This window comes from Pelodiscus sinensis, chromosome 2 (genome assembly GCF_049634645.1).
Source record: "Pelodiscus sinensis isolate JC-2024 chromosome 2, ASM4963464v1, whole genome shotgun sequence".
NCBI lineage: Eukaryota > Metazoa > Chordata > Testudines > Trionychidae > Pelodiscus > Pelodiscus sinensis.
This window is the reverse complement of record NC_134712.1, coordinates 114,828,523-114,851,282: the sequence shown is the minus strand read 5'-3', so window position 1 is coordinate 114,851,282 and position 22,760 is coordinate 114,828,523. Positions and strand designations below refer to the sequence as shown.

General features: G+C 44.5%; 1 protein-coding gene and 1 long non-coding RNA gene across 11 annotated transcripts in view; one reads left to right on the top strand and one right to left on the bottom strand.

Moving 5' to 3' along the window:
- Positions 1–1,860: 1,860 nt before the first annotated feature.
- LOC112543991 (uncharacterized) lies at positions 1,861–11,973 on the bottom strand. 5 transcript variants are annotated; one of them, XR_012901679.1, is made up of 3 exons: positions 11,101–11,884; positions 8,946–10,706; positions 1,861–5,573 (listed from the first exon to the last, which is right to left on the bottom strand). It is a non-coding gene; the product is annotated as an uncharacterized LOC112543991 (long non-coding RNA). The 5 variants fall into 5 exon arrangements; XR_012901680.1 differs by having other exon boundaries at positions 1,861–5,237; XR_003087286.2 differs by lacking the exon at positions 1,861–5,573 and having other exon boundaries at positions 8,845–9,128; positions 10,467–10,706; positions 11,101–11,774.
- Positions 11,974–13,490: 1,517 nt separating this feature from the next.
- PRP4K (pre-mRNA processing factor kinase PRP4K) overlaps positions 13,491–22,760 on the top strand; it is a 56,998-nt gene continuing 47,728 nt past the window's right edge. For all 6 annotated transcript variants that reach the window (XR_012901676.1, XR_012901677.1, XR_012901675.1 and 3 more), the window contains exon 1: positions 13,491–13,649. Coding sequence is in view for 2 of the 6 variants with exons in the window: in XM_006138815.3 (XP_006138877.1) it covers positions 13,612–13,649 (38 nt within the window). In the remaining 4 variants the exon portion in view is untranslated. The remainder of the gene's footprint in view (positions 13,650–22,760) is intronic.

Below are 22,760 nucleotides of genomic sequence, written 5' to 3'. Positions count from 1 at the left end.
AAAAACTGCTGCTAATTAATTATGCAAATGAAGTGCAGTGATATTCTACGCTGCTTCATTTGCATAAGCTTTTGCGGAAGAAGGCTGTAGTATAGACATAGCCTTTCTGTGAAACACCAACAGGAGGCCTGGCCAGATTATTACAAAAAGACTACTAGTCAAGGGAACAGAAGCTCTGGACTGACCAATAGCCCTTGGGATGTGCCAGTCCACATCTGATGAGCTTTCCTATTAATACTGAGATTAGTATTCATGGTAGCAATGGCTTCTACCTGTAAAGAACAGAGTCCTGCATGACAGGTGACTTGCTCATGTGACAAACTCCATCTTGCAGCTGTACTTGTCAGATTCCATTCACACCAGGAAAGATATAGAAGGCCTGGAAATCCCTCCATTTTGTCTTCAATCCTGCTTCTCAGCTTTGGAGGATCTTTGCTACAAATTGAAGCTTTAAACAAAGGATTGAATGACCCATCCTAACTGTGGATGTACTCCAGACATTTAAGCCCGCAATCTATTTAATCACTGCTATAAACCTGCACCAAGAACTTTGTAGTTGTATGTATTTAACCAGTTCTACACTCATCTTTTCTTTCAATAAAGCTTTAGCTTTTAAAGGTTTGGCAAAAGTGTGCTTTTTGAGTAAGACCTGAGTTATAAACTGACCTGGGATGTAGCTGGTCCTCTGGGATCAGAAAAAACCTTTATTTGATTAGATTGGTTTTCATAACCTCTCATCTGTACAAGAACTGGTACTGATGGCAACACAAGAGAATTAGGGTACATCTAGACTACATGCCTCTGTCGCCAGAGGCATGTAGATTAGGCTACCAGGCACAGGAAAATGAAGCGGCGATTTAAATAATCGCCGCTTCATTTAAATTGACATGGCTGCCGCGCTGAGCCGATCAGCTGTTTGTCGGCTCAGTGCGGTAGTCTGGATGCGCGGGTGTCGATATCAAAGGCATTTGTCGACCACCCAGGTATGCCTCCTGGGATGAGGTTTACCTGGGTGGTCGACAAATGCCTTTGACGTCGACACCCGCGCGTCCAGACTACCGCGCTGAGCTGACAAGCAGCTGATCGGCTCAGCACGGCAGCCATGTAAATTTAAATGAAGTGGCGATTATTTAAATTGCCGCTTCATTTTCTTATGCCTGGTAGCCTAATCTACATGCCTCTGGCGACAGAGGCATGTAGTCTAGATGTACCCATAGAGTGTCTGAGGGAATTGGTTGTATGACTGGTTTTACCACTCTTGTAAACAGAAGTTTTCTTTATGAATAGTTTGGTATGCCTTGTAGTGAAGAACTCCCAGCCTTTGGCTGTACGTAGCCTGTCTCCAAGCAATTTGCCTTGAACTGATACTGTCAGCAGTGTCTCCCTATACTCTCCCCTCCCCATTTATAGCATGCACACATCAAGGATGCCATTTTGGGCACATAGCAGGGGCAGCAGCCATGTCCTCTGGGATGCAGCTTACTTTTCATCCTGTTCCCTGGATGCTAAGGAAGCGAGGGAAAGTGCATGCATACCTCGCTCACCTGGCTAGTGAGCTCTCTGCACTAGTTTTGCACAAGAAATATGCAAATGAGGCTAAGCATGGAATATTGCCACGCCTCATTTGCATAATTAGTGAGTGGCCACTTTTTGCACACGAGTTTTGTGCAAAGAAGAGCCATCTACACTGCTCCTTCTTGAGCAAAAAACCCCTCTTGTGCAAGAGCCGTTCTTCCGCATTTTTTTTTTCCAGGAACAACGGCTCTTGCACAAGCAGTGTAGACAGCTCCTTTTTGCACAAAAGCCTCTTGTGCAAAAAACAGCTGCTCATTAATTATGCAAATGGGGTGTGGTGATATTTGGCACTTAGCCTCATTTGCGTATTTATTATGCAAAACCAGCACAGTGTAGACATAGCCAAAGTTTGCGGGGAATGGGATGAAAAGGTAGCCGTGTCTCAGAACACATGGCTACTGCCTCCCTACACGCCTGAAATGGCAAACAAGTAAATACATGTGAGTCCAATAGAAAGTTATCACATTAAGTGTTTGCATGAATTTTTATGTAGCATGAGCTGTAGTTCCTGCGTAACATTTATTTACTAATAACAGATGCTGCAAAATCACCACTGGCAAAGAACTAAGGAGTAGTAGCAGCAGAACAGCTTCTGTTCATGGGCTGCTAAAGGTCTGATTTTCATTCACTCAAAAAAAAATTAGGCATAGATAATATAAAATCCCTGAGCTTTTAAAATTAAGTTTATTGGATGTCTATATTTTTATTTTACCATTGATTAGTTTCTGATGAGACCCACTTTGCATATAATCTATTATAGAGTAGCCAGGGAGCAGTGACACTTTATTAAATTATTAGAGCCAGATTTCAATCATTTACTTTTAAAAAATATGCATTTCCAGGCAGTCCTTAGATTTATAACACAATTGGTTGTTCTTGAGCTCTGTCAGTCAGAACATTATACCTTGGAATTGCAATCTAGTCCATTGGGGACCGAGTATCATAAATTCAGAACCTATAGTCATACGTCAAATCAGGGTGTCAATTTAGTGCTGTTTGACATAAGACAGTCCTTGGACTTAAAACATTCGACTGATTTAATATGAGCTAGATGACATCAGAAAACTGATTTGCACAATTCAAACGCACTCAAACTGGCATTTCAACACAATCCAACCTTCACATTCTGTAACTTCCAATGAAGGGCACAGTCAGCATGAGGCAGTCAGAACAGGATCAAGATACTCAGTTCTCATGTAAAACAAACCTCAAACCTCCTATAATCAAAACCATGCCGTGCTCCTCTCAACAGAACCAAAGTTATAGCATATAAGTGTATATTAAGCTTCCTGCAAGTACCAGTCTTTGAGTCTCCGGTTGAGTCACATTTGCCAGTTCTTTTAATATCCTCAGTGGATCGATTTCTCCTTCTCTTCAGGCTGACCTACTGCTTTGCAGCATACCAAAGTGGTGTACCAAAATCATCTTATTTGATTAGCTGCTCTAGGTACATACCTTTAAGCTTCATACACATTTAAGCATGAACTACCTAATGCTCTACTGGAAATGGTTTGAGGCTAGGGGTGAGATGGGTGCTGATTAATGAGGTTTCTAATCTGAAATGGTATTTCTTTACTTGCTTCTGGGAGAGTTGCTTGTCAGGGGACGAATAGTTTGTGTAATACATTTTAAAATCCACTACTCCAGTGGACAGGTGTCATTGCAGATTTCTTCCAATCATTTCCCATTAAATTGACTAAGGTGACGCTAAGGTCTCTGCTCAATGCAAGGCACATAAAATGTTTTCACACATGACAGTTCAAATTATTAAACTTTTCCATTACTAGGTATAGTTAACTCCAACATTTTTTTCATCTCCAATTAAAAAAATAGGATATTGGATAGAACTCAGATGTGAATTTACACAGTTTAAGCTCCTTTGTTGTTTCAAATTATGCCATCTTAAGGTATACATGTACACTGCAGCCAGGACAATGTGACTTGAAGCTTGTGTAGACATAACTGCATTAGCTTTAATCTAGCTACTTCACAAAAAACTGCAGTCATGATAAACAGTAGCACAGACCTCACAGAAGACAGGACAAACCCACCCGATTCTCCGGATACATATTTGCATTTTTAGCACATGCTGAAGCCTGTAATTCAGCAGTCCCATTGCTATTTTCAGCATGCTAGCGAGATTAAAGCTAACACAGGTGTATTTACACAAATAGTGGTTATTTGAAATATATACAAACCATACAGAACATTATTCATCTCCTTACACTGACAAGCAAGTAATTGATATAATGAACTTGTATAACAGATACACCTGTCAAATGTTCTTGACAGTGCTATTTACTTAAAAACACAGTACGGAACTTTTGCTGAATTTAATTTATTATGTGTAAGGCCCTACTTAATTCGCAATATTGAAGATCCTGCAATATTAGGCTTCCGCCACAATGTTGGTAGGAGCCCCTGTTCCTAGACCTGCGCTCTCACTCTTTGCACTGGGCTGCCAACAGTGGAAAATCATGGAAAAGTAATAATGGACCTTATTAGCACAAATAAGAAAGTCCATATGATGGACTAGACTAGGCTCTGAGGTCCCCTGCTGGAAGCCTTGTGGTCCTGCCACACCCCACCCCAGAAGAAGGCAGAGAGAGGTGCTCTGAGTTTCCTAGAGCATTTATGTGAGAACCAGTCAGTTAGGATACACCAGATGAGTATAAAAAGAGCTGCAGTGCCAGAACAAGGGTAGTTCCTTGCTAGAGCTGGAGAAGAGGTAAAGGTGAAGAATGTGCTGTAAGTGACCCTGGGAATTATAGCAGCAATGCAATTATTTAAAGGGAAACTGCAGATAGTCTTCTACAGGGTCGTGGAAGTGGGACATGGACTACTAGAGGGTGGTCCTGGGTTGCCCTAACTGCCATTAGCTACTGGGGGAGGAAGCCTGTGATTGGGGATAGATGAAGACTTCGGGGTAGTGTAACTCAGTAACTAGGTTAAATTGACTGATTGCCTTCTCCCCCACCCCGTGTTGTGGGGGCATTGGGAAGGCTTGTGAGGCACATGGGGCCTTTTGCTCCTGCACTGGTATCAGCCCAGACTCACCTGCACTAATGAACAAGGCCCTTCTGGGGGCACTGAGGGAAGGAACCTGTCCCCCACAGCAAGGGGGCCTCCCCCATAATTCCATCAGGCCCCTGTTGGGAGGGATGCCTATTCCTCAAGGTACCCCACTCCATAGTGCAGCCACAGAGCCCTCTCCTCTCCACTCCCCACCAGAGAGAAACCAGGATGTGACTGGCCGTGTTCTTCTGTTGGGGACTGAAGGCTGGCTCCCTTCTCTCCCTCATTGCGACCCAGACTAACCATATCTGCCGCCTGTCACCTGCCAAGCCCAGTGGCGGTGGGCAAGCTGGGCAGATGGTTGGCCCCAAGTTCTAGAATCTCCCCAGCCGCCCCACTCCCTGCACCCTTCTGCTTACTTGAATTTTGACATGCAATTGCTGATGGGAGTGCTGCGGCTGTCTGATTGACATCACTCGCAAGACCTGATCTCACAGACACAGGGCACTCCAGGTGGGACAGGCGCAATGTGAAGCAGAGTACACAATAGCAGCCTGTGGCAGAAGGCTGTTTTAAACGAAGAACATATTGATTCCGGCTGCTGTGATGGACGACCCGGTGAAGACAGAACCTCGTGTCCCTGCCACCTGATAAGTGGAGAAGGTGGTTGGGGGCCTCCCACATCAAATAGTGATGTGAGGTGAGTCCAGCACATGCTACTTTGGGGGAGGGGGGCAGTAGACCAGTTTGCACCTACAGGGGATGAGCAGCTGCTCTTGGGGGAGTGCACACAGCTTGTGAGGCCCAGCTCATGGGTCTTATTGCAGTCCTGGGAGGATTTCACAGGTGTAATGGCCCAGTAGTTCACGACCCGGTACCGGTCTGCAGCCCAGCAGTTGGGAACTGCGTATGTAGATCATATTCTTGCAGGCAGCATGTATGGTAAGAGCAGTCTTGGTTCCCATGTAGACTTGCACAATGCCCTTTAGTCAAGTACTGAATGGTTACAGGATTTAATCTAACACTTAAAAAGCTATTGCAATAAAGTCTGAAATGAGAAGTATGTTCTTACACAATAGGACAACTCTAGTTCCAGCTATATTCCTCTTAACATTATGAATGTTTAAACTTCAAATCATAACTGAATGCGGATTCCAAGTGAAGTGGAACTTGAAATAAATCTACAAATTCCATTTCCAAATTTAATATCCCTTTTCTTCTCCTCTAAAAGACTTGTATTTGCCTCTCTTCCTGCATCAGCTCCATGACTACTGATCCCTAACTCTCAGCTGCTTTAAGTCACTAGCTTAAAAACCAGTTAAAATTGTTTTTTGCCAACTGGAGAGGACGTGAATCAGAAATTCTCAAAGTAACAGGAAACAGTTTTTATAAAAAAAAAAAACCCAGCTTTCTTCACATTTAACACCTCATTGACATAAAAAGCTAAGTATGGGAAACTTCCAGGCCACGCATTTAACCTCATTAGCATTGGCCCAAGTGACAGGTACTCCCCCCACTTCTTTTTCTGTTATAAATTCTGAGAGTCTCCGTTTTTCTCCACTTAAGCTCATCTGAAGAAGTGGGTTTTGCCAAGGAAAACTCATGATATGATATATATATTTTTAGTCAGTCTCCAAGGTGCCACAGGACTACTTGCTTTTACTAGTAAGGTACTATTTTAAACCAACTACTCTCTAATTTACCATTAAAATAATTAACTACATTTTGAAATCACTATATAGAATCTTTAATCTCAGGGGGAACAGTCTCGAGAGATTAAGACCAAAACTTTCAAAATCCTACTCAGGACTTGTCTCCACTTAAACTGCTACAGCACTTAAACACAGCACCACCTATGCTGACAGAAGGGATTCTCCTGTTAGCATAGGTGGTGCTGTAGCAGGAGCTAGTGGGATAACAACATTAAGCCTGGGAGTGAATGGGAATGGGGAGTGCAGGGCCACATGATGTCAGAGGAAAAGGATGGGCAGAGACACCAAGGGTCAAGGCAGACTGAATCGGAGATGGCCAGGGTCTGCATGGGGGAGGCTCCCCAACTTTCTAACAATTAAATGTCAGGGTGTTGTACTCCTGATTAACCACTGAAAGCACATTTTTGTTGTTAAAAAATCCCCTGACGTTTTATTTTTTGTAAGGTGGCAAAAAGAAACAAATGTTATTTGGCTACATTGCCAGATCCTTGACAAATTATTCATGTGCTGATTTTGGTATCTATTGCCACAAGCTCCTAATTAGCTCCCTCCACACTGCCTGCTATCCACCCACTATACGTAGAAGGTGGCAGATTTAGGAATGCTATTCATGTAACACTGCACGTCTTGTTCTACTTGTACAATTCAAATTTCCATTTCCTAATTTCTTAACACATTCAGTTAAAGAAATATTCACATTCACAGAGTTAAATGCCTGGTATATGGAAAATATCCAAGAATCCCAAACCAAGGAAGACAGAGAACATTTGTATAGTACCTTAGTATTTCTAATGAAGTGTCCTCTATGGCACAATGCAGGACTTAATATAACTGTGTAAATTCTATGTACATAACAGGGATGTACGCGACTAATGAACTATCCAATAAGCAAATGCTTACTGGATAGTCGAGGGACTAGTTGACTAGTCTCTCTCCCCCTCCCCCGCCACTAACAGGCTAAGCTTATCAGGTAGTTGACTACTCATCGCTTATAGCCCTATGGGGAACCTTTTTTGGGTCAGGGGGGCTGCTGATCTACAGAAAAGTCAGTTGGGTGGGGATGCGTCATTGGCACAGGAGTGCCAGCATATGATTCTCAATGCTGGGCGGGAGGCAGGAACTCTGAGCCCCAGGGATTGCCTCTGGCAGGCTCCTGGGCCTTAGGTTCCCCACCCCTGATTTATAATGTTTACTTGTTTAATTTCTCACATTGATCAATGGAATAGGCTAGATAGATTAAATTTGAGTTGCTGGTTAGTCAGGTTCACTTTTAAGAGATCATATTTGCATGATACTGGAATAACTGGTTGGTTAACAATAGAGGAAAATACTAGTTTTTAAATGTTTGCACTAGAAATACAAAAAACAACCCACCATATCATTTAATCTTAGACTTTAGGAAGACGCTTATGGTGTAAATAAATTATATTTTCATCAAATTGACCAGAAATTGGGTCTGATTTTGTTTTCATTAGTTTCAACAAGAGCAGAATTGGTTCCATGGCACCTTTAAATGTAAACCTGTGACCTGAAATCCAGCTTCTCTACCATATGGGTTACAGAATTTTCAAGTATGCATATTTCTTCTTAAATTTTTATTTTTAAAAGTATGGCTAAATATCCAAATTACTGGTGAAGATATGCTAAAAATTTACAGCTGTTCAGCAAAAGTAGGCTTCTAGAGTGAAATGTAAATACGTTCCTTTTAGTAGAATCAGATGACACCTCATAAGATTCTCTCTCTCAAAAAATTTTATATTATATATATATATAAAAATCACACACTACATTGCACTAGCTTTGAATCAGTAATACTATGCAGGAAAAAAACCCCTCAAATCACTCTTATGAACCAAATGAAATTAAAAGACAAACGAAAGAGTTCAAACATACATCCTTAACTATACATTTCCATATGTTTAAATTGGGGCTTTGTGATTGTTGTGTGTTTTCTGTATTTAAATTTATGTAATAAGTAAACCATTAAATAAAAATATTTATAAAGTAAGAACAAAACAATACTAGCCCTTTGCTGCCCCCTTCTGGGATATACAAGTTTCTCACAGAAAACAGTAATCAGGAATTCAGCAGCAAAATAAACTAGCTTACAGCCTCAAGCCACTTTAGCCTACACCTGAACTCAAAAAACTCTAACTTTTTCCAAAGTAATACACTAACACAGACTGGTTCTTCGCTATCTTGCCTGTCTTCTTTTTTCACCCTCCACCTCCCCAAAAAGGGTCAGCAAAAAGTCACTCTGCCCACCTAGTCTAAAACCCCTAGGCAGGTTCACATAACCCTTTTGTTTTAGGTTGTGGGGACAAGAAGTAGATGTCTTAACAAGACCCCCTAATTCAAACTCTGGAAGATCAACAGTGGCAACTTAGATCTTCCTCTGTAATGTAGACGTACCCTTAGAGACTAATATATAATATCATGAGCTTTCGTGTGCACAACCCACTTCTGTGTTGTTACATTATTTTCAAGTAAGTTCCATTCAGTCATACAGCTATTGCAATAAAACACATTGTCATTGTCACCATGATATTTAACATGGATTTAATAAGCATCTTTTCACTTCCGTTTTTGGTCACACATGGCAACATTGTACTCTTTCAGCACTTGGTTTTAAAGTGTAAATACCTTTCAAAGGCTGAGCTAAGTCACAATTTTCAGGTCTGGCCTTCTGACTTTTTTTCTATTTTCATGTTTCACTTCATGCTGGAAATGCAACAGAGGTTTTAATGCTGGAAATGCAAAAGAGATATGAGATGTTCAAATTGGGCTTCCACTTCATCTTTGCTTCTCTCCCTCATTCACTGGGATCTGTGAAATATAAGAGCAGATTAGCCACCACATAGCAGGACTTCTCAAGTTGAAACTAGCATAGTTCTTCAAACTGCATGTCTACAAGAAAGTCATAGAATCATAGGACTGGAAGGGACCTTGAGAGGTCATCGAGTCCAGCCCCCCGCCCTCAAGGCAAGACCAAGCTCTGTCTACACCATCCCTGACAGATGTCTATCTAACCTGTTCTTAAATATCTCCAGAGAGGGAGATTCCACCACCTCCCTTGGCAATTTATTCCAATATTTGACCACCCTGACAGTTAGGAATTTTTTCCTAATGTCCAATCTAAACCTCCCTTGCTGCACTTTAAGCCCATTACTCCTTGTCCTGTCCTCAGAAACCAAGAGGAACAAATTTTCTCCTTCCGCCTTGTGACACCCTTTTAGATATTTGAAAACTGCTATCATGTCCCCCCTTAATCTTCTTTTTTCCAAACTAAACAAGCCCAGTTCATGAAGCCTGGCTTCATAGGTCATGTTCTCTAGACCTTTAATCATTCTTGTCGCTCTTCTCTGTACCCTTTACAATTTCTCCACATCTTTCTTGAAATGTGGCGCCCAGAACTGGACACAGTACTCCAGCTGAGGCCTAACTAGTGCAGAGTAGAGCGGCAGAATGACTTCACAAGTTTAGCTTACAACACACCTGTTGATACAACCTAGAATCATATTTGCTTTTTTTGCAACAGCATCACACTGTTGACTCATATTCAACTTGTGGTCCACTATGACCCCTAGATCCCTTTCCGCCATGCTCCTTCCTAGACAGTCGCTTCCCATCTTGTATGTATGGAACGGATTGTTCCTTCCTAAGTGGAGCACTTTGCATTTCTCTTTATTAAACCTCATCCTGTTTACCTCTGACCATTTCTCTAACTTGCTAAGGTCATTTTGAATTATGTCCCTATCCTCCAAAGAAGTTGCAACCCCACCCAGTTTGGTATCATCTGCAAACTTAATAAGCGTACTCTCTATCCCAATATCTACATCATTGATGAAGATATTGAACAGTACGGGTCCCAAAACAGACCCTTGCGGAACTCCACTTGTTATCCCTTTCCAGCAGGATTTAGCACCGTTAACAACAACAACTCTCTGACTACGGTTAGGATTTAGGATTATTAGGAGCGGATTCTCCAGGCTCACATTGCAGCATTCAGGGCTCATATCATGAAGTGTTTGGTAGATAGATCAAAATGACTTCTACAGCACTGAGGATTAAATCAGTGAAGTAAACAAAGAAAATGCAGAAAGCCTTGAAAGATACCATTTCTGTTGTCTATCTCAAGACACTCAGAAAAGTGGCAAATTCTACCTGTTTTAGTGTTCATCATTTGAATTCTGATTTTATTCTCAATACTGCTTGTGAACTGACAAAGTTTGCACCTGTATACTTCAACCAAAATATTTCTATCAGGCTGGCAATTTGGTCTTCTAAGATCTCTGACAGAAACATAACATTCCAGTTGTATGATCTTCTCTGGTAAATGTAGGTTTATAGAAGAAATACATTTGTATTTATATTAACATTCTTTCATCTTCAGAGAGTGCCAGTCTGTAAGAGAAACATTAATAAAATAGTTAATAGTTGTTCTATGATCTGCAAACTAATATGTCAGCAATCCTCTGCAGCAGATAATGTTACTGAAATTTGGGATAAATTAAGATATACATGCCTATTTCTGATATCTCCCAATACAAATCTTCAGTCTAGTAATGGTGATTAGTATAGTGGTCAGGATTGTTATGCAACTGCACATTCTGCACTCTACTTTTATGGAAAAGAGAGGCCGAAAACAAGTAAGCAAGCCCAAATCAGGGATTTATTCAAAAAAGCTACTTCTAGCATGTGTTACATTGTCATTACAAGCGTCATGAAATAATCTACTGGTTTGCAGTTCGCAGATCAAATGCAACTTTTTTTTAAATCTAGCTAGGGGTCTACTTACCTGTTTTCTGGTGCTGTGAATTCCTTTTACGCGGGGGATGGCGAGGAATGAGCTGACCGTACCTGCTACAATGAACATCACACCCAGGGAGGCAGCAGTCGCAGGGGCTAGTGCCAGAGGAAGACAATCAGTGGCGGGTCCCTCTTGCACCTGTCCCGCGAGACCAGCCGGAGGCAGCTCAAACCTTCTCCTTGCTCCTTTTCGCTGCGGCTCCCCAGCGCCTTTGCGCCACCTCTGGCGATAACTGCGCGCTCCTCAGCAGTGGCCGCAGACACGTGCCGCTCACTGGCCGGGTCCCGCGCGTGAAAGAACAGAAGGACGGGTCCATTCCGTTCTGTAGGGGGGGAAACTGGGCTGCAGTTGCTGAGTTAGTCTCACCCTGGTTCCGGGCCTGCGCGGCTCTCACACCCAACCACTAGCTTTCTCACTTCCGGCCCGGAACCCAGAGGGCGGTGTTAGAGCGCGCGCTCACCGCGTAGCGCTGCTCCCAGTATTCCATCAGGCTGCCCCTCTGTAAGGGACCGCGCGCAAAGTGACGCATGCAAGAGCACCGAGGTCGGAAGGACTCGTTTGAAACTCAAAGCTTCAGACACCAGTGGCAGCTCAAAGTCCGCGAGTGCCTCCCCGTTTCACACCCCCTTGTCACGCAGCGCATTGAGGGCTTCCTGTGTGAGGTTAGCGCTCAGCCATCTAAACGCTCTTGTGCTTTAAGGTTCTTCATCTTTATAATCCAACACGTGGTTATTTAGTTGCCTATGAACGCTTTGAAGCAGGTATTGGAAAGAGCGATATTATTGTCCAGTATCCTGTACAGTGCCTAGCATAATTCTTTCATAACGCAATCATAGAAGCGCTGAACTGAAAGGGACTTCTATAAGTTATCTTGTGCAGCCCCCAGCACTAAGGCAGAACAAAGTTATAACTAGGCCATATTCACAGAACGTTAGAATTGGAAGGGACCTTGAGAGATTGTCTAGTCCAGCCCCTTGCCCTCAAGGGAGGACTAAGTAGTATCCACCTACAATGATAGATAATAATAGAACAGTACTAAGTATTGGCACCTGAGATGATCAGAATTTTTAAAATATAGTTTAATTTTCTGTGCTTATGTTGTTTCCTCATGCATTTTCTCCCATTTTGAAAATTGAAACACCTTGGCTAGGTCTAGACTGGCATGATTTTCCGGAAATGCTTTTAACAGAAAAGTTTTCCATTAAAAGCATTTGCGGAAAAGAGCGTCTAGATTGGCATGGACGCTTTTCCGCAAAAGCACTTTTTGCGGAAAAGCGTTCGTGGCCAATCTAGATGCGCTTTTGCGCAAAAAAGCCCTGATCACCATTTTGGCGATCGGGGCTTTTTTGCGCAAAACAACTCTCAGCTGTCTACACTGGCCCTTTTGCGCAAAAGTTTTACGCAAAAGGGACTTTTGCCCAAATGGGAGCAGCATAGTATTTCTGCAAAAAGCACTGATTTCTTACAGTAGGAAGTCAGTGCTTTTGCGGAAATTCAAGCAGCCAGTGTAGACAGCTGGCACGTTTTTCTGGAAAAGCGGCTGATTTTCCAGAAAAACTGGCCAGTCTAGACACAGCCCATTGGTTCATTTTTGTGCTAATGCAGCTGTGCTGCTGTAAAATCGTTCATGTAGCCATGGTCACTGACATAAATAAACCACTTTCAATAAGTCTTCTGTATTAACAGTGCTGTCTGCACTTCTCACTTCTGTTTGTGTTATTTATATTGCTCAGAGATATGGTTTTTTTTCCACACCTGTGACCCTCATAAGTTAAACTGACAAAAGCACCAGTATAGACACAGCCTTACTGTTGTCTTCTAACAGCAGGGAAAGGCTGCAAAGGCCCTGAATAGCTGGGCTGGAGATGCTCGTTGGTGCCCACTCTTGTTGGCATTAAAACAACTGTAAAATCTTCTTTACCTGGCACATTCTATATTACTTAAATTAACTCCACACACACATGAAATTTAATAATGATAGAGATGTAGCCGTGTTAGTCTGGTGTAGCTGAAACAAAAAACAGGACAATGTAGCACTTTAAAGACTAACAAGATGGTTTATTAAGTGATGAGATTTCGTGGGCCAGACCCACTTCCTCAGATCAAATATTTGATCTACACATCCCGAGAGATTCCGAGCACGGGCATGTTCACCTCTCCCCACAAATACCCTGTCCCCTGCCCCAACATCTGCCTCTCACACGCTGGGTGCCCCCGCGTCACGCAGCTTCCAGGTCGCTTGACAGGCTGAAACACGCCACGCCGCTCCCCCAGTCCCTTGCTTTGTGCTTGCGTTTGCCTAGGAGATGCACTTTACAGATGCTCCCTTTAAAAAAAAAAAAATCCACCGGAAGTGACTTGCTCCCTCGCTGGAGGGTGAGGTTCACTTCCGGTGGTCGCCAAGTTGGTGCGTTTCCACGCTTCGACCCTTGACGGCTCATCGCGCATGCGCTGCGGCCCCGTCTCACTAGCGGCAGCGAAGGAGTTTGGAAGTTCAAAATGGCCGCCGCGGTGGAGTCTGTGCTGCGGGAGCCCGAGTAAGAGACAGGGCGGCCTGGGTGGGAGGGGGCCGCTCTGAGGCGCCAGTGTCGGGAGGTGTCTGTAACGGTCACTGAGACTCACGTTTGCGGGGTGGGGGGAGGGAGAGTCTCGAGGGCCCCGGCTGGGCCTTCGGCCTGAGATCCAGCGCGAGCTGGGGCCGTGGGGCTGCACGAGGCGTTCGTTTCCCCGGCCCCAGCGAGCGCGAGGCGGGCCACGAGGGGAGGGGCCGTGCGCGAGCTTGGCGTTGGGTGCGAGTCCCGGCCTCGTGCGCGTCCCTTCCCGCCTCGGCGCCCAGAGGCGGCTGCTGGAGTACCGGGGGGGGAGGGGTCAGTCCCGATATTCGGGCTTTTTAAATATAGGAGTTTGCCCCTCCCCCTGCGCTATCTGGATCTTTCCCGCTTGCTGCCTGCTCTCCTTGGGCGGGGGTGTCGCTAGTCCTCATCCCGCCCCGGAGCTGCTGGTGCGCGACCTGCTCTCTAGCGGAACTGGGGCCTTGTCTTGTGTATGGTGCGGTGGGTATTAGACTCAGGGTGCAAAGCACGTTGTAAGAGGGCAGGGATCTTTCGGACTCTTGTTCTTCATTAGAAACTTTTTTTAAGAGTTAAAAGTGGCTGTTTGAACAACTCCAGGTGGCTGGGACTGAGCGGCAGGCTGGGCCCACTGTTGGTCTCAACTATCCTAAGGTCACAGGCAGTCATGTAAACAAAGGAGGGAAAAAATCCGCCTCCCACAAACCACACAACTGCTTCCTTATGGATGTAGAGCTAGTGTACACTGGCAGCTTACATTAGGATAGGTGCCTGTCTCAATGGTGTGAAACATCTATAGCCTTAAAAGATGTGATGATGTTAGCCTGACTGTAGAAAATGGAGATGGACAGAATTCTTTAGCCTAAATGAGGGGTTGGCAATGATTTTTTTATGAGGGGGGAGGGCGCTCTAAGAATTTGGTAAGTGATGGTGGGCCACACTCTTCTATGATGATAATGAAGGAGCTTCAGGTCTGGGATGTAGGTTGGGTGCAGATGGGAGCTCAGGGTAGGGGACTTGAGTGCACGAGGGTGTTGAATTAAGGAGGGGGTTGTTACTTGTGGCAGGAGATTGGGGTACAGGAACTGGGAGGGGGTATTGGTTTAGGAAAGGATTCAAAGCAGTTGTCTACAGGGATCATGTGGTCTCTGCCCACCCGTGTGGGACCCTCCATGCACTGCCTACACCACAAGAGTGACCTCGGCAGTTCCCATTGGCTGGTTTCCAGCTAAAGGGAACTGAAATTTTGTTGGGGATGAGGGCAGCAGGCGAAAGCCTCCCTTTCCCCCCTGGAGCTCACAGTGCTCCAAGAACCACCTGAGCCCCTGCACCCGGCCACTTTGCACAGCATGGGAGGATGCAAAAGGCAGAGAGCCTGGTCCAAAGCTCCTGCTGACTCGCGGGACGGCAGCAGGCCAGATTCTGTCCGCAGGCCATATTTTGCCTGTTCCCTGACCTTGCAATTGCTTCACAAGGAGGGGTTTGCCTATGCTGAAGGGAGAATTCTTTCACATAGTAGGTAGTAGAGCATCTGCAGGAATGCTGCTAGTGGTTTAAGATTTGGAGGATTAAAAGTTAGGTTGACCCAGCTATGTTGACTAAGGATGTGAAAAAATCAATACCTCTGAGTGTTGTAGTTAAGCAGACCTAGTCTCTAGTGTAGGCAGCATAAGTTCAGTGGAAGAATTCTTTTGTTGATGTAGCTGTCACGTATCAGGGATTTAGATAATCTTTTATGCTGATGGGAGAACTCCTCCTGTTGGTGTAGGTGATGTCAAAACTTGGATGTAAAATCCTGTGTAATTGGTTAATGTGTTGTTTAACTGGTTACCCAATCGGGGGGGGGGGGGGGGGCGGGGAGAGGGGGGCACTCCAGGCTGGCTGGGCTAGAGTGTCTTTTCCTTAGCCTGCACTGCCTACTATTTCTTAGTAGGGATGTTAACTATCGTTTATTTATGTAAATGTGTAACCTCTGGAAATTCTAGTGGGTACACATTTACAGGAAGGGAGGAGGCAGAAGCTGGTGCTTGGGGGGAAACCGGCTTTTAAGCCAGCTGTCAGTGATCACAACTCCTGCCTGCTCCCCTCCTCCCCCATAAAGAGGCAGCAGTGCTAGGGGCAGGCGGCTCTATGGGCTGTCCTCAGCCCCTGTGCTGCTGCCACTCTATCAGAGGCAGCAGCCTGGGAGGAGGTAGCAGTGGTTCTGAGAGAGCTGTCTTTAAGTCATTTCCCCCCCAGCACCGGCTCCCGCCTGCCCTCCCCTGCGGCCTCTGTGGGAGGAGGCTTTGGGGGAGCTAGCTCCCCACAGGCACTGGCTCTCACCTTCCCCTCCTTGCTGCCTCTGATACAGAAGCATTAGGGGAGGGCGGCTGCGTGTATTTAATATAATTAACCAACAAGCCAAGGTTCATTGGTTAATCATGTTATTGACTACACGCTACCATCCCTATTTCTGAGCTCCATGAACATTTATTTTAAAAACATTATAATGATGCAGAAACGTTTTATTGTAATATGTAGTTAATAGCAAAGCATAATGTTGATTTACATAAGTCTGTGTGCAATATTAGCTACACTTTGACAGAATAGTAAAATTCCTAAAGTATTCTTTACGGGCATATATATTCCAGTTCAACTTATTTATGATTTTAAAACCTTTCAGCCCAATCTGTGATATTCTAACTTTGTGAAATTGCAGGAACACCTCTTCCAGCAGAACTACTTTGGAATTTTTTTGCCAGAATCTCCTAGAATTTAGTTTAAAAGAGTTTGCTTGATTGCCTTTCTCTCTTTGGTCTTGTGTCTACATTTTCCAACTCATATTGTAAAATAGAATAAGTCTTGTTTTAGATTTTTAAAATTAGATTGTTTTAGTGCCTGTTGATCTGTACAAAACTGTATAGAAATTCCATAACACCATGCAAAACACAACACAAAAGCCCAAAATCTGATGACTGAGAACACCGCACACACCACTTCTATTACCTGAAATAACTTATCAAATATCTTCATGTTTTATTTGAATTATGGAGGCTGGTTGCTTGTTTTTGTCTCTGGTTGTTGCATTGCCCTGCCATGCACGAGAACTGAATTTTGTTGTCTTACTTCCTTATGTTTATCAGGGACTGAATGCACTGGAGAGGCAATAGGATCAGGCTGTGCTGAGGTGGTGTCATATTCTTCTGAAGCAGTCAGGATAGCACAACAAAGAGCAGGGCTGATGGGCCCCAGGATCCCATTCAGCTTTTTAAGTCTGAGGAAAAGATGGAGAGCATAGGACAGCACAAGAGGGTTTTTGGAAGCAGGTATTCAGGCTGGAAGAATAGAGGATTGTTTGGATGATATGGGAGGGCTCATATTTTAATGTGGAAGATCAAGGTGAGAGTTCTCTCTTCTTGGTGTTGTTCTGCCTGACTTTTTAGTCTCTATCCTTTTACATTCTGTGACTCCTTTCACCAGTTATATTTTCTTCTCTCTCACTGGGGACCAAGAGTCAACATGCTTTGGAGATAGAATCTTCTTTCTTAAGAGTGTTGCTGTCTTAAGATTTCTTGCAGCATGTTCCACATCTCATTCCTGTCAAATTTTGGGAAGTACTTCAGTTTCTTACGACCTTGCGGAGAGTACTGTAACCTATCTTTAGAAATCTCAATTTGGTACCTCTGCATTTTGTCAAATATGCAATGAAAGTGTTCTTTAATCCAACATTTTCTGGGTTGTCACCCAAGACTGCCATAGCACGAAATATATGGCAAAATGGAGGTAAACTTACAGACCAGGAGACATACTTCTCTCCCAAAGAGTTCAATCACAAATTTAATAAACACGTTATTTTTTTAACAAATGTCTTCATCATGGAACATGTCGCCTGAAACATGAAGGGGCATATGAATGTTTAGTATATCCAGCATGTAAATACCTTTCATTGATGACTGCAGAAAGAAGTGCCATGTCGATGTCTGTTCTCACTTTTAGCTGACCTTGTAAACAAAGTCTCAGAGGGGTAGCCATGTTAGTCTGTAACTTTAAATACAATGAGTAGTCCTGTGGCACCATAGAGCTGGGCTGTTCAACATGCGGCCTACGGGGGCCGCATGCGGCCTGCAACCCGTTTGCTTGTGGCCCATGGTATGGTTTAGGGTTATGTGGGGTTCAACATGAGGCCCGTGGGTGGGAGCCAAAACAAAAAAGTAGTCAATATAATGGTCTTCTGTTGATATGTGTTTTAGTAGTTAAATTCCTGGACTGTCATTGCTCATTAAAAGTGCTGTCATATGGGTGAAAATCGGGTAAATATTTAATTTTATTAATATCAGCAGAACTGAATTAAATGGGGTCTCTCTGTTGTGTAGTCTTGCCTTAATCTTTGTATTCATGCCTGTCAGTGTGAAAGAAGCTTATTCGCATATATTTGCATATATATGCACCCACACTTAAGTTGCGGCCCTCTGCATATGCTGTGAGTGTCATTGTGGCCCCCAGGGCTTCCAATGTTGAGTAGCCCTGCCTTAGAGACTAACAAAAATATATATAGGTTGAACCTCTCTAGTCCAGAACACTCTGGTTGGGAAATATCTGTGGTCTGGAATAAGGATGTTAAGGATCGTGTAATTCATTAATGGAATAGTCGATGCATTTTTGTGTCAATAGGGCGGTGCTGCCACTTCGAAATACCGTGGCGGTGGACATCCAGCTAACTAAAAATCATTCCAGACTAGGGATGTTAAGGATTAGTCAACTATCCAATAAGCAAATACTTATCAGATAGTCAACAGGACAGTCAACTAGTCGTCCGTCCGTCCCCTTGCTGCTCAGATAGAGGCAGCAAGGGGGGGGGAGAAAGGGAGGTATTCCCAGGCTCCACGGCGATGTTTCAAAGGGGTGGCACCGCATGGAGCCTGGGATCAGCAGTGCAGTGCTGCCTCTGTTTTCCTCCCCCACACCTCTGCTTCTGCATTTGCTTATTGAGTAGTGGAGTAGTGACTTGACTAGTCACTTCCCCCACCTTGCTGCCTCTCTCAGAAAGAGGGGGGAGAGCAGGAGCTGGTGCTGGGGGGGAAGCAGAGGCATAGCGGGGGTCTGGGTGCAATGGTGACTAGTCGAGTCACTATTCAACTACCTGAAAAGCATATGTCTATTGGTTAGTTGACTAGTTGCTTACATTCCTATTGGGGCATCAGCTTTCGTGAGCAACAACTCTCTTGTGAAGAAGAATCGGGCAGCATTATCTCCTGTAAATTAGGCATGTTAAATATCTGTTAATTGAATAGTCAAGTAGCCTCAAGAATTCTTATTGGTTAGTCGACTATTCTATAATCCCTGGGGGCAGGGCCAGCAGCAGCGCAGGGTGCCAGGCTGGAGCTAGTCCACAAGGGGAGCCAGTTTAAAAACCAGCTCCTGTTGCAGACCAGCTTCTTGTTGCCCTGTGCTGCTGCCTCTAATAAAGAGGCTGTAGTGCAGGGTGGCAGCAGCCCCTGTCTGCGGGGGGTGGTGGTCTGAGCTCCTGGATGGGGCACGAACAGGAACTGAGCAGAGCTGCTTGCCCACCCAGCGCCAAATACACTTGAAATGCAGAGCCACAGCGGGATATGTCCTGCACCCAACGTGAGCCAGAACTGAGCTGGGCTGCTGGCCAGCCTGCTAAAAAATGTACTGGGGGGGGGGGGGGGGGGGAGTGCACGTAGTCTAGAGTATTAACTTAAAAGCTTATGCTTATTGGTTAATTGATTAATCAACTACACCATTACATGCCTACTGTAAATGTAAACAAATTTGTTTTAGTGATTGACTGAACAAGTAGTTGGATTGAGTGCACTTGCAGGCTCTAAAATTTTACTTTGTTTTTGTTTTGGATCTCCCTGCCCTCTCCTCCCCATCAGCATTTGTAAGTGCCACTTTGACAATAAAGAGTTTGAGTTATAGAACTTTTGTGATGTGATAACACAACTTCAAAAATACTATATCTTTTGTTTTTATGTTATACATATTTGTAATCAAAATATTATAAAGTACTCTTGTAAATACTCTTATATTATAAAGCACTGTGCTCTTTGTAATCTGTTGCAATTGAAATCCGTATATTTGAAAATGTGGAACATGCAAATATATTTGTAATTGTTAAACAGTGCAATTACAACTGCAGTTAATTTTTAAAATTGAATTAATTTGTTTTGACTTAATTGCTTGAGTTAACTCATTGACAGTCCTCCTTGTTGCATATCACAATATGAAAAATAAGGTCAATCATAGTGAGCCACCCATAGTAGCTCACTGATAGCTCATTTTATTGTCCAGAAAGGAAAATTTGAGACTAGCTCAAACCACTGATTGTTTTTATTAAAAAGGAGTAAACTAGATATTTTTAAAAAATTTTAGTATTTGTAGAGACAGATGCAGTGTAAAATTTGTTTCTCTTGTTATGACCAGTTCCACTTCCTCCATTTCTTTATGCATAATTAGCTGGTGTCACAAATTATAACAAACATATGGAAGAAGCTGATAAGAAACAGTTGCTTGTTTACATAAAAATATCTTGATAATCAGTGGTAAAGGGAAAGAATGCTAAAGAAAATATATTATTGAGGTGTGGCTTTAGACAGATGTTGGCATGAGTGATATGTTTTTAACTCAGCTGATCTGCTCACTCATACCTATATTAGCTATTTCTCAAAAATAATAACTGTTTGCTGCCTAAAATTGTTACTTATCTGTATGATTTTTCTCCTGCTAGAATTAAAGAACCAATACAGCTGTTGGAAAGTGATCTGGAATTTTCCATCACGTGTGTTAAAAGAATTATTAACTAAGTTTAGCTGTTGATAAGAGAAGCACTAGTGGGATTTTTATCAGGTCTATCTTTGGACTCTATAAAGGCTCCATCTTTCATATAACTGGCTAGTAGGTATCTTAAAAATTTTTAACTTCATTCCCCTCTAGCCATAGAAATTTAGAAAGTGGTTTGTGTTTCTCCAGCATCCTCAAAAGGCTCAAAGAGCTGCCAAATTAGTGGTGGTGGAGAGAAATTTCTGCTACGCTATACTTCTCCCAAACTTTACACGTCTTCACTAGTGAATAACTCTATGGCAGTGGTCTCCAACCTTTTTACACCCAAGATCACAAAAATGTCAGAACAAGTCAAGATCTACCCCCCTATCCTTCCTCCAAGACCCCGCCCCTTCCTTGAAGCCCCCCCTCTCTGGTCTCTTCCTCTCCATCACTTGCTAGCCCCAGCCCTTATACACTCTCAGGGTATGGCTACACTGCTGCTTTTTTTTCGATTCTTCTGTAGGAAAAGTTTTTTCCAACATTTCGCCTGTCTAGACTGGGTGAAATGTCAGAAAAACCCCTTCTTTCGGAAGCTCCCTTATTCCTTGTGGAATGAGGAATACAGAGGTTACCTAAAGAGCATGTTTGCTCTTCTGCTAAAAAAAAGCTGAAGAACAAATGTGTCCCTGGACACGGAAGAGGTTTTTCCGGGATACCTCTGGAATCCCGGAAAAACTGCTGCTGTCTAGCCGTACTCGCACTGGGTTGAGACAGGATGTGTGGGCTCTGGGGCAGGAATGAGGGATTTGGGTGTGGGAAGGGGTGAGAGGTGCAAGCTCTGGGAGGAAATTTGGATGCAGGAGGAGGTGGAGAAGGGATGCTGGCTCAAGGAGGGGGGCTCCAGGCTGGGGAGTGTTGGGCTCAGGTGGATGCTGAGCAAGCCACAGGCTTGTGGATGTGAGGGTGCAGGAGTTTGGATTGGGGTAAATGAGAGGCTCAGGGCAGGGAGGTTGGGAGTATGATGGGCTCAGGACACAGAATTGCGGTGTGTGGATGGTGCATAAGGGTTGTGGCAGAAAACTGAGGATGTGGGGGTGCAGGAGCTTGGGGATGTAAGAGGCTCTTTACAGGGGGTTCCAGTGTATGATAGGCTCAGATCTAGGGTCTGGGGTGTGTGTGCAGGAATGTTATCATCAGGGCTCGACAATTAGTGTAATCTACTCACCTGTGGCGAGTAGATTACAAGCTGGCACAGCTGCGCAGCGCGCTGAACCGCACAGCTGGCGAGTGGGGCTTGCCGCCGCTTGGTGAGCCCTGGCTATGATGCTGCGACCAGATGCTGCAGCCCAATGAGGGGTTTGTTGGCCAGGCTTAATTTTTAAATAAAATATGTCAAACACAAAAAGTTTCAGCATTGTGTTATTTATTAGAAGGGCAGGGAAACTGTTTTGTGTTGGGGTCACTGACCCACAGAAAAGTCAGTGGGGCCACACAAGTGAGATGCAAAAAAAAAACCCCTCCAAAACTCCCCTAAGCCTCACTAATGTGGCCCCAACTGTACTGGTGGGAGCAGGGGATGTGGTACTGGGGAAGGGTGTTAGTGGGTGCAGGGATGGGGTGCCAATGGTGGCAGGGGACAGGGTGCTGGGGTGGGGACAGGGTGTCAGTGGCAGCAGGGGACAGAGTGCGGGGGGTAGGGGACAGGGAGAGGGAGTCCCTGTCATGTGCTTCCTTCCGGGACTCCTCCTCCCTCTTTTCCCCCCCCCCACCTCAGAGGAGGGAAGCCCCAGTGGGCACCTCCTCCCAGGACTCCTTCCCCCCTGCCCCCAGAGGAGGGAGGCCCCAGCATGCGCCTCCTCCAGGGACTCCTCCCTTCCTTCCTCCACCCCCTGCAGAGTAGGGAAGCCCTGGCGCCTGCCTCCTCTGGGGACTTCTACCCCCCTCTCCCGCGCAGTAAGTCCCCTGCATGCCACAGACCTGGGTTGTGGTACCGTGCCAGCAGTTTGGGGGAGGGGGAGCAGCCAGCACACTTCCTGAAACCCTGGAAGTGGTCACAGCTGCTGGACTTCCTTCCATCCCGCAGGAAGCCAGCACTACCTCCACTGTCGTTGGAGGTAGGTAGTGGGGCTTCTTGGGAGTGGGGGGAAATAGGGAGGAGTCGATCGCAATCGACAGGTTAGTGACCACGGCTCTAGGGTTTGCCTTTGCTGCTATCCTACTGATTATGAATACTGAACATAACACATATATCTGTTAATTTCACTCTACCATTAGTTGGCAAAAACTAATAGCAGCAGAGACACCGGAGCTGTG